Consider the following 17,414-nt stretch of genomic DNA (forward strand, 5'->3'; position numbering starts at 1 on the left):
GGGTTTGGGACGTAAGGGCGAACGGAAATTATCTCATGGACTGCTTTGATTTTGGATGGGAGTTGAACTTTGTCAAATGTCAAGAAGACAGTGCGGGTTGGAATGATGTTCGTGTCAACCCTTTTCATAACCCTATGAACAGCCGTTACGCCCTGTTCAGACAGGTAGTGCTGAATTTCGTCGTCAGACAATCCATCGAGAGAGCGTGTATAAACGACTCCACGCGAGGAATTTAAAGTACAGTGCGGTTCCAACCGGACAGGGAAGGTGTGGAGAAGTGAAGTACGCAGCAATTTTTGTGCCTGGAGGGCACTGATTGTTTCTAACAACAAGGTGCCATTCCATAATCTGGAACAAGACTTTACAGGACCTGCAATTGCGTCGACACCTTTCTGAATAATGAAAGGATTGACCGTGGAGAAGTCGTGACCATCATCAGACCGAGAAACAACAAGGAACTGTGGCAATGATGGAAGAACTGTCTGTGGCTGAGACTCAGTGAACTTACGCTTGTGAGCAGACATAGTGGAAGGTGAGGAAACCACTGCGGAAGAATCCCCCATGATTACCGGCATCTCCGATGGCGCGCTCCTCCCTTGTGGGGGCCCTCTCTGAGGGAACTCCCGCCTTAGGTGACTGTTCACACCTCAGGTCACACCTCCCGACAAACGGACGGAGGGACCAATCGGCACTTTCGGAAGGTATCAGCTCGGGTAATCACCCCTCCCTGGGCCTGGCTGTTACCAGGGGGGTACGTATGTGGCCTACCTGTCTACCCAGGGCGGGGAATTACGTGTTACCCTGTCACTGGCTACGCACGAAAATGCGTGGGTCGGCCTTCAGACACGCACAGGGAGGAAGAAAGAGAAAGGGAAAAACAAAGAAAGGGAAAGGAAAGAAGAGAGGTCTCAAACGCCGCAGCGGAGAAAAGGGTAAAGAGAAGGGGTAAGGAAAAGAGAAGGACAAAGGAAGGATGAAGACATACAAGCAGAGAAGGCGAAGAATGCGTTACATTTACAAGCGTCCGTCTCCGGACGTAGGCACAAACCATACTCCCAGGGGGGGAGAAAGGGAAGGAAAGAGCCAGAGGTGAGGGGAGGGGGGGCGAAGACGGGTGATAGGGAAGGATGCAGTAAAGGAAGGTATGCAGCCTGGAAAGGAAGGAGGGCCACATTAGCTTGGGGTCCCGTGCTCACTACGTACGTATCCACAAAAGGGTTGTGGACCCCCTTGGGGGGGGGGGGGGGGGGGGCGCATACCGTTGTTATACAAACTCAGCCAGGAGACTTTCCCTTATTAAGTCACAAAGTTGTTTTGCTACAACATGGGTATCTACTACCGAATTACTCACGCTGTCATCAGCTCTCGAGTCAAATTCTGGAACATTTACTGATTCTTTTTTTAATGAAAGACTTTTGAAAAACAGTGTTTAGTAAACACGTTTTACTGGTACTTCCGTGGCTAACATTACCACTGCTGTCATGTTGTGAAGGTACTGGCTGTCTCCTGCCACTAGTATACTTTGCGCATGACCAGAACTTCTTAGGATTTACTGCCAGATTTCAAGACAAGACAGCAGCTCACAATGAAGTCCACATTCATTAGAAGTAGAGTCCAAATTTCTGCCTGGCCATATAGATTTAGGTTTTCCATTGTTTACCGAAATCAGTAAAAGCAACTTTGAAAAGGACACTTTTCATATGCCCTTTAACATCTTTGCCAATTTTGAGCTTGAGCTGTGTCTTTAATGGACGTGGCATCCCTAAGACATCTAATCTTAACCTTCTGCCATCCACGCTCAGATTTCCAGGCAAAAGTAAGACAAGTGAAATGGTATGTCCTTAAATGCATTCAAAAATGTTAATTGTAGATAGCACTGGTAATCAGTAAACAATTAACAAAGAAAAATTTTTCTCCAACAAGAAAAACAACGAAGAAATTGAACATGTCCTATTCACAGAGGAAAAAAAAAATGTTATCAACGCAGAATTAATGACATATACTAAAGCAGACATATGGTATGATGTACTCAGATGCTCTCAAAGAAAGCATAAACAAAATCTGTGCAATTGCTGCAAAGCTTTACAAACACCTGAAGGAAATACAAAATAAAACCACATTTTCCGAATATAGTATACTTACTTCAGTTGTGGACAGAAGCAAAAGCAAGCCAGTGAGCAATCAAACACAATTAAAACTCAAAATGCATTAACAAGAGTATAAGCAAGATTGACAACACAATCTCCAAGTGACTTATAATGAAAGTAGGGAACATGATGGATCCAAAAATAAAACTAAATTTTGCTGAGGGCAATATAACACCATTAAGCAGGGATGAAGAAAGCAAATTTACAAGATATTTCATGAAGAATGATGACACTGCCGTGAACATAGAATTTAAGTAAGTGTGCATGAAAAGACGAGATGCAATTTCAGAAGTCAAGGCAAAGACAAACCAGTAGTTTGCAAAATAACAATGTACATGATAAGATAGTAGTTTACAGAATACAACAGAAATCACAATGTACATGATAAGATTAACACCATGCAAGGCCTATCAAGTACTACGAAACAAGAATCACCGGAAATTTTAAAATGTTATTCAATCATATTTGCTTCTGAGCTAGCATGCATGTGCGGTTGCATTTGTAAATTCAAAGTAGGCCTATGTGACCAACAATCTTTTTATGTTAACCCATACTCCAATCCACTGCCAACAAAGAGTACAATAGAAGCTGACACCGAGAACATGTTGGTAGGGAAAATCATTAAATAAAAACACCATCCTTTACTGGATGGAGGGAAACAAAATAATACCAGTATATCTCAAAAGAGACAGACTAGAAAAGGCCTATTATAAACATTTAAAGATATAAAATACTTTCTGGTCATACTTAACAATCACTTATTGGTAGCTAGAACTTTATAAAGGAAGTCAGAGGGACTTCTATAAGAAAAGAAGTTAGCAAATCAGAACAACTACTTTCAGACTCAGCAATTCTGCTTCTGCCTTCATGAGTGTTGGATGAAGTTCTATGTGGAGAGTACTTCCGGAAGTTTACATCAGCGATACTGTCAGACTGACAAATACCTGGGAAGAATATCTGAAAATTTTAAAGGAAATCCTGAAAGCATTTGAAAAACCATGACTACACTGTTTTCAGCTAACTTTTGAGACGGTCCATGAATGACTAGTCCAATGCATACATTATAGATTTGGGCAGTTTTACTTACAGCAGTGGTGGCATAGTGTGCTGGTGTTGGCAACAACCACTGAATGCTGGGAATTCATGACAACCAATCGATTGAAGCAAATAACTAATGCTGTTCCTGCTCTATGGGTGACAGGTTCTTGTATGTAGCCTTGCCCACTCAGTAAATTAATTATTTTTGTAAACTAAATATACTGTGATAAAACATTTTTCATCAATAAGAAGAGACTGACATGAAAAGAATTCCGCCAAAACAAAATAGCAATTGTCGTTGGATACTGTATACTATCACATGACTGGCTAGCACCAATGTCACATAATTCCCAGCATTCAACAGTCATTGCCAACATCAGCACACTAAACCACCACTGCCTTAAGTAAAATTTAACCTAGATTTGGAGTAAAGCTTCAAACAAATTAAGTCAAAATTATATCCCGCACTAATATTACATTTCCAGCTATGGGTAAAAACTTTTATTTTGGGTTTGACAGAAGTGGGTACAGTGAAAGTGGAAAGCTGTATTAGCTGTGCGAGGACAAAGGCAACCCATTAACAGTGCGCTAGGTGAATGTGTAGCACAATGGGATTGTAACTGTAAAGTCAATGGTTCAAATCTCACTAGCAGCAAGCACATTTTTACTTTTTTTCAAAAAAATCCATTTCTTTAACAAAAATAAAAAAATTAATTTAAAAACACTGAATTATAATTTTTAATAATAGCTGTTCATATGAAAACAAAATATGACACAGACAAATCAATGCCTTCTTGCTAAATGATATGAATTATGTACATCAGTAATACTTCTTTATCTATAAACAAAAACAAATATTTGATTTTATCTTTGATGTTTCAGATTTTGGTACAAAATTTTAGTTCACTGTGAATATTTGTATTTTCATTCTGACAGTAATTAAAAATAAAATATGTTATTTTTATTGAAAAATTATGAGAAGAAGGGATCGGTTGGTACGAGACGTGTTGAGGCATCAAGGGATCACCAATTTAGTATTGGAGGGCAGTGTGGAAGGTAAAAATCGTAGAGGGAGACCAAGAGATGAATACACTAAGCAAATTCAGAAGGATGTAGGCTGCGGTAGGTACTGGGAGATGAAGAAGCTTGCACAGGATAGAGTAGCATGGAGAGCTGCATCAAACCAGTCTCAGGACTGAAGACCACAACATTTATTAACTAATATTTTTATTTGTCAATAAAGATGAAATTAAAAAGAAAGAATGCTACCAGCAAGATTTGAATTAATGATCATACAAGTACAAGCAGATTATGCCATGCACTGGGCCACCAATTATTTCATAAATTATCTTCAAGTGTTTAATACTTAGCTGGGCTCAGAAATCATCTAAACTTCAAAGGCCACTTTTTCCAGCTCTCTCTCTCTCTCTCTCTCTCTCTCTCTCTCTCTCTCTCTCTCTCTCTGTTTTGAGAATTACATTCTACAGCTCTAGCAATTTTATGTCCAGATACTAACCTTCAGATCCTATAAGCACGAAGAAAATCTGAGAGACATAGTCCACACACAACACAAATAATACCACTGGAGAGCGGGTCAAATATTTTTATGGTTTACAATTTCTCTTTCTTTACCACTGTCACACCATGACTTATTTTACTCCTGGTGTTGCATTACAAATACTATTGCTGTTTTCAGTTACCCCTTGGTTAGCAATTACTTGTTTCATAGATCATATTCACAACAAACATGATATGGAATATGTCAATTGAACATATGGTGGCATAAAACATTCAAAAAATATATTTAGATGGCTATATGCTGGCCATTGTTAGTTTGTAATTGTCTACTCATTTCTAATCGAGAATCCTTCTACAGGGTGGAGAAAAATTGTGCCACGAAATTTTAACCCTGGATAGCTGATGCCAGTGGGAACCAGAGTTACTAACGATGTGTAGGTCAACAATGCACCATTTTTAAACTACAGAAACTTGGTGCCACGCGCTCTGATTGGCCACGGGATTGAACTGTTACCAAATGCTCTGGACGTGAGGATGTCTCTTTGCTCAGGAAAGAACATTTCGAGTGTCGTAAAGGTCATCCCGATGAAAGGTGCGCTTGATGTTAAATAACGCAATGACGGGGAAGTCGGGATCTCGTGCAACATATCGCAGAAACAACTGACAAAACCCTAGCCTGTGTTCATAGTCCGCCACCGGATTTAGGTCCTGGACAGGGTGGATGCTGACTGTCATCCCTCAAAGCCTCCCAGACTAACCAATTAGTGACCCCCAACTCATGTCGAACTGCTCAAGTACTTGTCGTAGTTGCTTCCTCAAAGCATTCGAGAACAGTCTCTTCAAATGCAGCATTCTGTAGCGTTCGAGTTCTTTCAGCATCATCACGATATCCCACTAACGAGGCTGTTGCGCTAAGTCGCTGGTGAATTGCTGTAAACATCTGCAGGTGTGGGTGGAGTCTTGCTGGGTACCGTTCCTCATACAACTGTGGAGCTTCATGCACATTACCATTGGCTAGTCCATAAACAAAAACCATATCTCATTGTTTCAAACAAATACTGTGCCATCATGCTTACTGTATGACTAAATTGCAGGTGATTTGTGTGTGCTCCAAAACGAAGCTTACGTGTGAATGCCTCTGACGTGAGGCGGTGACAAACAGGAAGACCTATTCAACATGTGTGCATATCACCTTAAGGCAATAACTGGGCGAGGAACAACTGTATGTGTGAACTGACAACCATAGCGCTGCCCATCAACCAACGAACGGCAACAGGGCAATCTCACGGCCAATCCGAGTGCATGAAGCCACATTTCCTCAGTTTAAAAATGGTGTGTTGTCAACCTACACAACACTAGTAATTTTGGTTCCTACTGGCATCAGCTATCCAGGGTTAAAATTTCATGACACCATTTTTCTCCACGCTGTATAATAAAGGAGTAGTTTTCAATAAGATACACAACTTTAATCTACATTTTAAAACATTTCTACTGCCTGTAAGAAATTTTATTTCCGTGGGAATATTATTATATACTTGTACATTTCACTCATTTCTGTGTCAAAGATCCAGCCGAGAGAAGTCTAGTGGGTTTTTTTCCCATCTGGTACTGTATTTGTGAATATCTCTATTACTCTAAAACAGCAAAGGATTGTTCACAACAAATTTCTTCAGCGAAAAAAACCAACTGTGGGGCTGTCATGAATATTCCGAAATATTTAAACTGATAAGATGGGTACATTGCTCATTCTGTAGATTCAAAGTGAGGAAATCATTGAAAATAGATAATACGTGTGAAAATCAGAAAAAATGGAAACGACATATTACAAAATAAATGATGTGCTAATGTCCTTTCCACTGATATTAGGTGACAGTTTTCTAACTTATGGAAAGTTTAGACATTTTTACAACACTTTAGGAAAAGATACATTGCTACCTATTGTAAAGAAGACACATGAAGTCCCAGATAGGCATAATTAAAAAACACTCACATATAGCTTTCGGCCATAGCCTTGATCAGTAAAGAGAGAGACAACATTCACACACACACACACACACACACAGAAGCAAGCATACCTCATGCATACACAACTGCCAACTCCATCGTCTTGGGCCCAAGATGCTGGAGTTGGCGGTCGTGTGTGCGTGAGGTGTGCTTGCCTTGAATCCATCTTTTCCTACATTGTTGATATTTCTACCTGGAGTTTCCATTATTTGATTAGACATTTTTACACATTAATTAAAAACTTATCAACAAACACCAAAATACACAAATACTAAAGTGAATAAATTAATACCAAGGTTATTGCAGCCAAACTTCTTGAGAAACAAAAATTGTTTGTGACTTACACAGACTGTAGTCTAACATGACATTTTGTTACAATTGGTGTGGTGGGCGTGTCATTCCATGCAGCCGCAGACAGAAGGTGCCATGACGGTCCACCACAGAATAACTAAAGAGCACAACAATGAACATTATGGAAAATGTATAGTATTAGATTTACTCTATTCTATACAAACCAGATAAGAAGAGGACCCTGGCGCTCACTGTAAAGTATATTGTATTAATGGTTACAATATTATGAAAACGAAAGTAGCGGAGATGCTGAGTGGCAGATCAGCACAACAAAAAGATTGTCACAAATAAAGCTTTCGGCCAGTAAGGCCTTCCTGAAAAACAGACAAAGGTCTTACTGGCTGAAAGCTTTATTTGTGACAGTCTTTTTGTTGCGCTTATCTGTTCCTCTATATGGTGGGTAAAAACTTTCCTTTACATAATATTGTTACATTCCATCCTGTATTTTCCATGGTTTGGTTGTATTAATGGTTAATCTGACAATATATGGTTGAAATGATGGAACTCTTATTATGAATTCTTTACACTGTTTGAAGAGAGAAATGAGCCCTTTTTCCAGCAATTGATGAAATCTTCAGGGAAGAGGACCTGAGCACAATGAAGAGGATTATTAGCTGGGACTGAATAGCAGGACCAGCTTTACAAGATAAATTTATAGGTGACTGCAGTATCCAAATATAACAGCAAACAAATTGACTCTATTCCAGGAGGACGTATGTAACTGGTAGGTTTTAAGTCTCACTGTGAGAATTACACACATGACAAGATCATATTACTGTACTGCACCTGTTTCAACTTCAGGAATTATATAGCGATCATGTAATGTGATATACTTAATATCATGTACATTAGGTAGTTCTTATCAGTTAGTTCTGTTATGGAGTTTACAATCAGAGCAGAAGGAGAACACTGTACACCACAAATAACCTTCAAAGAGTAAGGGCTGTGTTACGTTGTGCGTGAAGGAGTCCCTTGTCCCAAAGAATACCTTAGACCTACATCTATTGCCCCACAATATCATTCCATAATTATACCATTAATTAATGAAAATATGCACAATAAAATAACTTCCTCACATTATGATCACCAAACTCATTAATCACATGCAGAGAAAATGTTTCTGAAGTTAACCACGTGAAAGTGATTTAAGTGCATTGTTTAGAGATCAAACTCTTATACATATATACTCCGAAAATTTGATTTCACATATTCTTTTTCTGCCATATTCCACTATTATTATTATTATTATTGAAGATACAAACTGTCTTGCACAAAATCGTTTGAAATGCGTTTTTCAATGCGGTAGTTCATTAAAAACTGTTTTTTTTATCTATTCTTTTACTTATGAGCCTATCATAGACTTCATTATGATGCTTGAATCATGTCGCAAACAATTACTTTATGCTGTACTGGTATACAATGGGAAACCTCATGCATACACTACAATAAAAATAACGATGGCACAATACTGAAACCTGTGGCATACAGACCTGTCTGACTAGTTTTCCTCGTACAACACTTATCTGGATATTAAGTAAATCAGTTATTATTTAAATCACTGTCCCATCCTACATAAATGTTTGCAGAAGAACCAAATGCCTACGCTAGAACATACAAAATTCGTATCAATACTTTTTTCCCTCTCAAACATAACTATTTCTCTTATTTATTTGTATTTTCTGCCACAGTCACTGTTATTTGTTTTATGTTGATTTCACATGCTGCAAAGTGTTTCATGTGAACAAATAAATAATTAGGAAAATGCATATTTGTTCCATCAGCTGTACAACTTTACATTTACTCTCTAACCAGTTTAAATTATTACAATAATTTTCAACGAAAAAGACATTCTACATCAATAGCTCAACCGTATATTTCTGTCATATATGAGCCACACAAATGTAAAACTAAAAATGATTGTGTGCCTAGCCACAATTACAGTAGCGCACATTTGATGGCCACAAGATGTGCACTACAGTCCTTGTGCCAAGGTACAGCATGCTTGTATTGACTATGTTAAGGTAGGCTACTACGACAATTACATATGTTCTACATTTGTATATGATGGAAATGTTTGAGTTAGTGACAGTCAATGTTTTTCTCTTTGAAGATGATTTTAACAAATGAAACCGGTAGAAAACAGCTGTAGACAATCACCTACAAAAAGCTCTAAGTGAGTAATTATTCCACACGGTTCCCAAATGTAACCAATATGGGCCCATTCCACTCTGTTCCCAAAAATCCAATCCAAATCCATAGTACCAACAGAGTTAAAATTACACGCCATGCCAACAATCTCGCATGAGGTCGTCGGCATGGTGTGTAGTTTTAACTCTACTGGTGCTATGGATGTTGTACTTTCACCATTTATTCAGTTGACAACCCATCTGGGAGCATGTGTTTTATAAATGACAAATCTTGTGGAGTTCTATAATGTATTTACACTTAGTTTTCAAAATGTGTGAGAACATATACACAACAATATTTCTAAAAACAAAGATGCTGTAACTTACCAAACGAAAGCGTTGGTATGTTGATAGAGGCAAAAAACACACAAACACACACACAAATTTCAAGCTTTCACAACCAACGGTTTGCTTCATCAGGAAAGAGGGAAGGAGAGGAAAAGACGAAAGGATGTGGGTTTTAAGGGAGAGGGTAAGGAGTCATTCCAATCCCAGGGGCAGAAAGGCTTACCTTAGGGGGGAGGGGGGGGGAGGGGAAGGACAGGTATACACTCGCATACACACACTTATCCATCCGCACATAAACAGACCGTCTGTCTCTTCAAGAAATGGAAACACCTCAGCTCATCACAACGAGACTGCCACGCCAGAAGAACAAAATGAGTGACCGTTACAAACCATTTTGATGCAAACACAGTCCAGCTTCCAAAATGACATCGCCTCTTACTAAGTTTTCTCTTCTTCCACAGGATAACCACAGCATTTATGAAAAGACTATGTAACATCAGTAGGACCTTATTGTAAAATTGTTTTTGTAATGCCATTTGCCTGAAGATGAGGTATACCCTCGAAACAGGTCACTAAATAAATAAGTAATACGCCAGTCAACAAAGTTTGTGACTGGTAGCAGTAATTTAAAAAACCTTTACATAATGCTTTATTCCATTATAAATCACATAAAAATATAAAAGGAATCATATCAGATTCTATGCATAAGCTATGCAGTATGTATTCTCGATGAATGGATTTCAATTTTCTTGTATTTTATTATTCTATCCAAACATAAATATTTACCTGTAGAGATTGAAGAAGTGGATCCTGCTTCAGCTAATGATCCAGTAGAAAGAAGATGCTGCCGAGGTTCCCTGCGCTGCCAAATTTGTTCCAATCCAAGATGAGTTGGAGCTGACGACGATAATCTTGATCCATATCCTGTATTACCGCTTCTTGTTATTCTACTACCTGATGGCACTTCTGGGACAGGACTTACAGAGTTAGTTGGGCTGAGTGGTCCTGGAACTGACTGAACAAAAAGCTGCCTCTCCGGTGACGCTGAAGAGTATGTTTCCTTTTTGAGTAAAAGTTCATGTAGGGTACTGTGTTTCTGCTGCAATGGGCTGACTCCAAGAGGTGGAGGGGTGACAGACGATGCTGCTGAATGAAGAAGCAACGAAGAACTAGAGCTGTTTTGACTCCCTGGTGAAAGAGCATCAACTGTCTGAACACCATTACTAGGTTTGCCACTCAAAAAAACGTCCAATGGGCTGGATGGTACACTTGACGATACACTGAATGCATCCTTGTAAAAACCAAGTCCAGCTGGTGGAAATGAAGATGGAACAAGGCTCTGGGAAAGTTGTGCTACATTATTATTTCCTAAATTAGAGTTCACATTTGTGACTTGGACAAGTGGAGGAGCAGCAGATGTCCTTGACTGTGATGCAAAAGGCGGCACATTGATGTAGTAGCTATTTTCTTCTGGCAATAACAGATCATCAAAATTCAAATCATCTAACAAGTTCTCATCATTTGCATTCAATTCTGCAAGTGTAGGTCCTTGAATAAGATCTGCTTTATCAACTTGGAAGATATCATCATCATCCATTCGAAATGTATCACTTCTACTGGTTTCACAATCACTAGGCAATTTTGTGGTCCACACTGGAGACTCTGCATACAGTTCTGTGACACTAACAATATTGGTAGCATTTGGTGTATTGTCTTGAGATACAGAAGATGGTGAGGAGATATCCACAAAGTCAAATCCAAAGTCTCTAAAATCTGAAAGATCCATGCCTCTACGATGTGGTATTGGGACACTAGCTGTTGTGCTACTAGTGCTGTCCATTACCAATGGCTCTTGCTTCACTGTTACTCCCTGGTCAATAAATAATTCCCCTGTATAAAAAGGATCAGCCATGTTTTTATTGTCTCTTATGTCATTTATTTTGCTGATGAAAGCTAACCTGTAACATACCATAAACAATAGTGTTTAATACTATCTTTCTCACTTCAGAATTATATAAAACATTAACTTTTCATTCCTTACACATAGTATAGCTTTGGGTAACGTGTTAGCTATGTAAATATACCTAATGCACATGTTTTGATTCAAATGCCAAACACCGTCCTTGGACTTATTTTTAACCTTGGCAGAGAAGGCAATAACACTCACTTCTAAAAGCTTTTGTCTAAATGGTACGTTAAAATCCAAGAATACAATGGAATAATGAAGATGACATCGTGCAATCTGTCTCTGTGTTTCATAATTTCCTTCATTCTTATCAGCAAGCGTCCAAAAACAACATGTTGCAATACAGTGTTGCCTAGACAACAACAAAATCTTTGTTTTGATTGCACAACATCATGTAGGATACAAAGAAGGTAAGAGTTTCTGGAACATACTTGACATCGCTGTCACAAAATTTTCGCTCCTATAATACTATTTCTTTCCATGAAAATATCTGTTTACATGAATCATTTCCCGATAAACACTGTTGTAAATTTAACACTCAATATGACAAACTGTTGGTACAAAGTTACCTTGGACAGCTGAAAATACATTACGCTACTCGTTTCCCGCGCTAATCATACTGCACACCAAGACAGCAGCACGACCATGACTTTCAAAATAACATGTCTCAGCTGAAAGTCAGTTTAACATAGTAAACAATCACGACATCCCACTCATCTTCGACAGTGGTCGCACAATATTGTTTTTAATAAGAATCGAATATCACTTCTGCTATTACCGATTTAGTTACGCATGACAACACTAAAATATCAACCTGTAAACTTTGCGTTTACTGAAGAAATCACTTAAAGGTCACATGAGCACGATCAATCGACTGACAACCTAGCCAATGGCAGCGAGGTCATAGACACACCGACCAATTGCAGCTTTTGTTATGATCCTTGGGCCAGCCTCCCAAACACAAACGTAGTACGAGAATCTAGAAAATGTCAAACTCATGAATTTCGTGAAAGTAGTAGTACTGATCCTCTTATAGTATATTGTAACAACTGTAAGCGGGTTTTTTACACTTTGGTTATCGTATAGTAAATGACCAATCTATATTTCCGCTGAAGAAATTTACGAAGCGGATAGAAAACAGAAAATAAACAATGTCCAGAGAATGTAAGCATTTACTGTTTCTTGTTCCGGGCCAGTGAGCCCCGTCACCGCAACGTCGAGCGATGGCGTTCGTGCAAGACACGTGAATGAGAAGCGTGTTTCGAAAGCAATGGGAACAATCAAGATTTTTTTAGTCTTATGCTCCAATTAATTTCCTGTTTAATTATTACTCATTGCGCGACTGGTTGAAACAAAACAATGAACACACTGAAAGCAGCCTTTCTCTAATTGGGGCTTGTGCAGTTTTTATTGCTTCACAGAATGCAAAATTAGCTGTCAATAGGACGCAAACTAAATGTGTTGACAATCACATTTAATTTTTTCACATCCAATTAATGTCAATCAGCGTAAGCCCTGAGGTAGCCATTTGTTGCGAAATTGGTTGCAGACTGCTTTCGTGTCACGGTTTTTAGGGTGTAATCATATTTGCAAAAAAAAAAGTAATCATATTTGAAAAAAAATGATAAGGCTCAAATACGCGACATGTGGACGAGATTATATAAAAAGGCGAAAACAAACAATTCACTAGTAAGGACGGGCTTTGTGAATTATGACCCATTATTTAAAGAATAGATAATTATTCTGGGATTGATCATATGATTGTCTTATTAGAAAACGAAACAAAGTTCTCATCAGAATGGCACAGAGGATTACCAGTAATGTAACATTTTCAACATAAGTTACAAGAAGGATGAAAATAACACACTGGAGACGCAGCAATAACTGAAACACAGTTTGCTGTAAATTTTGTCAGGATTAGAACTTTTGATGTATTTAAAGTAATTTGAATGAGTAGCAGGGAAGAGAACCCAATCATCAAAACGAGATGAAATGCTTGAAGAAATAGTTACAAAGGAATAAGTGCCCAGACCACTGAGTATCATCATCACAGAGGAACAGAGCAGCAATAAAATGATGTGTAGGCTATGTTACACAACTGGAGAAATCTCAGACAGAATGATAAGAGCTGTTTTAAAAATAAAAAATTTTTCATGGGTAGCATTAATACTCACATTCTAATGAAATGATAAAGGAGCTTTATGAAGAGTTGGGGAAACACAGAAGGCAAGATTGTAATAAGGAATTTCAATGCAAATGTAGGAAAAAATTAAGAACAGTACTTAATGGAAACTTCGTGTGCAATACTGGATGAGAGATGAGAGCTGAATTTAATCAGTAGGCAGGTAAAGAGATACCATACTTTGTTCCACAGACCCACAGGGAATACATACTCAAGATTTTGAACATGTCAGAAAAACAAAAGCTAACTGCAAATAGGGCAAAGGTTGTTGAATCTCTCTCGTCTATGCATTCCCTAACCATTATCAAATAAGTGTTTCCAATGTCCATTCCACACATCCTAAGTGAAATAGTTGTGTGAGTTATGTAAGTTGATAATTTGAAACATATTTTTGTTAGCAAATTAATGAAAAAAATACCACTGTACTATAAAAGTAAGTGTAAACATATTAAAAACAAAAAGGTTTATCTTAACACCTTCCTCGCAGAAACAAAACAGAAAATGGACTTGGTAAGAACCAAATGGAGCCAAGTATGAAACTGATTATATATTATTAAACTATAAGAAACTGATCAACATTTAGTACCAATAGACATATCACTTTTGAAGTGAGAATGATAGTAGACTTGTAAGACAGAGTAAGAATATGGTGGGCTACTAGGTTCCATGAAAGAACTAAGCAAATGCATCGGATGGGAAATGGGATGATGAAAGATATGTGTAAAGCTGGATTGGGAGCAAGGAAAGAGACTGAGACAGGTGGTTGAAGGGTCTAGTGAAGACTGAAGTCGGGGTTTGTCAGAACAAAGGGTCAGTAGAAGGATCCAGGCCCCACCTGTGCAGTTCAGAAAAGCTGGTGTTAGTGGGAATAATCCTCATGGTGTGGGCTATAAAGCATAGTTGTCCTGCTGTCTCTTGGCCACAGTTTAGTGGTGGCCACTCGCGCAGAGATACCTTGGCGGTAGATGTGCCCTGTAGAAAGCCACATAGTGGTTCCAGCTAAGTTAATCGACCAGATAGCTGCTTTCACAGGTAGCCCTGCCTTTGGTAGGGTAGCAAATACTTGTGACAGGACTGGAGCAGGTGGTAGTGGTAGGATGTAAGGGAGACGTCTTGCATCTAGGTCTCTTACAGGTCTAAATGAGTGGGAACAGGGATACAATAGTGCTGGGCAAGGATATTGACCCTGATGGAGAATTTCATTCAGTTGCTTCAGCCATCGGTGGTACTGAATCATGAAGAGGGCAATCCTTTGTGGCCAAACCCATGTTTTCCCAGAAGACCACACCACATTTAAGCATGCTGTTTATATATGCATTCAATGCTGCAACAGTCCTAAAGCATTCTTAGTATATAACAACATTTACTTAGTTTTTTATTCAGAAATTCTAAATTCTCTAGCCATATCAAGTGTTTATCCATCCATATGCCTGGAAATTTTGTGTATGGGGCTTGTGAAATAGTGCAGTTCCTAATTAAACTCTCATGCTGTTTCTAACTTTGCTTCTGATATTACCGAAATACTTCCATGCCTTTCTCCCCCTTCTTTACAACCAAAGCATCATCCCTAAGCTATTTTCCTGTCTCATTGATTGTCTTAGGCAATCTTGTGTAGCTCATCCTCTGTGCATCCTTTTATAAAAATGTTCATATTATCAGCAGATATAACTGCATCTACTGTCATCAGGTGGTTTGGCAAATCATTTCTATACACCAGGCATAACAGAGGGTCTCACACGGATCTCTGATGTACTTCGTAGCTACAATGGTTGTACTGAAAGTAAGGTTCCCATATTTTTTACAAATAGAAAACATTGTTTATTGTTATTAATTTATACTTAATTGAAAAGCTTACACTTTTATCTATTTGTTAAGATAGTCTCCATTTTTTCGACACACTTTTGAAGATGGTGCTCCAGCTTTTGTATTCCTATGTCGAAGAAGTCTCCTGCCAACCCGTTGAGTAAGCGTGTGACCTCTGCTTGGATTTCATCGTCGCTCTTGAAGCGTTTGACACCTAAGTGTTCCTTTAGCTTGGGGAAGAGGTGATAACCACTGGGGACTAAGTCTGGGCTGTACAGGGGATTGAGCATAACAGTCTACCCAGATTTCTTCAAAAGCTCCTGTGTTTGACGAGTGACGTGAGGTTGAGCATTGTCATGAAGAATCACTGTTCCCTCCATTAGTTGTTTGTATTTGTTTCACAATATCTGTCTGAGTGTATTGTCATCCCAGGTTGCATGAAATTAATGAGGAGTACCCCATTCCGATCCCAAAACACAGTGGCCATAACCTTTCCTGCCGACTGCATTTGTTTGAATTTCTTTGGTGGCAGTGAACAAGAGTGACGCCACTGATGAGATTGTTGTTCTGTTTCGAGGGTGTAATGAAACGCCCATGTTTCATCTCCAATGACGATAGAGTGCAACAACTTCTGTTGCCTCCCCCCTCACATTGTTGAAGAAACTTGCGAGCACAATCAAGGCGTTGCTCCTTGTGTCCGTCAGTCAGCATCTGGGGGACCCAGTGAGCACACACCTTGCAATAACCCAATGTTTCTGTTAAAGTTCCTTCAATTGTGCCATGGGAAGCTTCAGGAATGCATTCAACAAGTTCATGGACAGTGACCCTCCGATCTTCGAGTAGCTCACTGTTGATCTTCTGGACAATCTCATCCGAAACCGGCGGTCTTCCACTCCATTCTTCATCGTGAACGTCCATGTGACCCTCAGCAAAAGCCATGCATCATTTGCGGATGTGCTGAATGAACGTGCACTCTTCACCATAAACCTCAGTCAGTTGCTGATGAATCTCCACGGGCAGTAACTTCCTTGCCTGGAGAAACCGGATTACTGCTCGATCCTCACACTTGGCAGGAGCGGCGATCAACACTTCCATCTCTGATGGCTGTCAAGCCAACACTGAGTGATGTAACGAATCACAGACAGGCGGACTCGAGAGTGGGAGAACCACTGCGCGCATGGCACTGTTGTTGGATTTAGCCTAGCACCTTCCCTCGAGGCTGTAGCTCATTGGGAATGCTACAAACACTGCATAGTTTTTATTTCGATGTGACTACCAGCTGTCTACCAGAGTGAATGGCCACCTCCAAACTGTTGTCAAGATCAAAGTTGACCACCCAGTCGCACAACATGCGATTGAGCATAAAATGCACAATTTTAAAGGCTACTTCACAACCCAGGCCATCTGGATCATTCTAGATCCACATCTGTACTCTGAAAACCACTGTGAAGTATATGGCAGAAGGTTCATCCCGTTGTACCAGGTATTATGGTTTCTTCTCATTCCATTCACTTATGGCACGCAGGAAGAATGATTGTTTGAATGCCCCGGTGTTTGCAGTAATTATTCTAAACTTATCCTCATGATTCATTATGTGAGTGATACATAGGCCTAAGAGCCATCATTTAAAGCTAGTTCTTGAAACTTTGTTAACTGTCTTTCTTGGGATAATTTATGTCTATCTTCAAGAGTCTGCCAGTTCAGTTTCCTCAGTATCTCTGTGACACTCTTACATATCAAACAAACCTGTGTCTATTCTTGCTGCCCTTCTCTGAACACATTCAATGTTCTTTGTTATTTCTATTTGGTACAGGTCCCAAACACTTGAGCAATATTGTGAAACCAGATGCACAAGTGATTTGTAAGCAATCTCCTTTGTAAACTGACTGCACTTCCCCAGTATTCTACCAGTAAACCAAAGCCTACCACCT

General features: G+C 39.2%; 1 protein-coding gene across 2 annotated transcripts in view; it reads right to left on the bottom strand.

Annotated features, from left to right (window-relative positions):
* LOC124772519 (protein CREBRF homolog) overlaps nucleotides 1–11,645 on the bottom strand; it is a 104,818-nt gene extending 93,173 nt beyond the window's left edge. The window contains exons 1-2 of one of the 2 annotated variants that reach the window (XM_047249452.1): nucleotides 11,617–11,645; nucleotides 10,319–11,490 (exon numbers count right to left, since the gene is read on the bottom strand). In XM_047249452.1, the coding sequence (XP_047105408.1) occupies nucleotides 10,319–11,490; nucleotides 11,617–11,627 (1,183 nt within the window). In that variant the 5' untranslated portion in view covers nucleotides 11,628–11,645. Of the gene's footprint in view, nucleotides 1–10,318; nucleotides 11,563–11,616 lie in introns of those variants that run through there. The other variant, XM_047249367.1, reaches the window with a different exon arrangement.
* Nucleotides 11,646–17,414: the final 5,769 nt, after the last annotated feature.

This window comes from Schistocerca piceifrons, chromosome 1 (assembly GCF_021461385.2).
Source record: "Schistocerca piceifrons isolate TAMUIC-IGC-003096 chromosome 1, iqSchPice1.1, whole genome shotgun sequence".
Taxonomy (NCBI): domain Eukaryota; kingdom Metazoa; phylum Arthropoda; class Insecta; order Orthoptera; family Acrididae; genus Schistocerca; species Schistocerca piceifrons.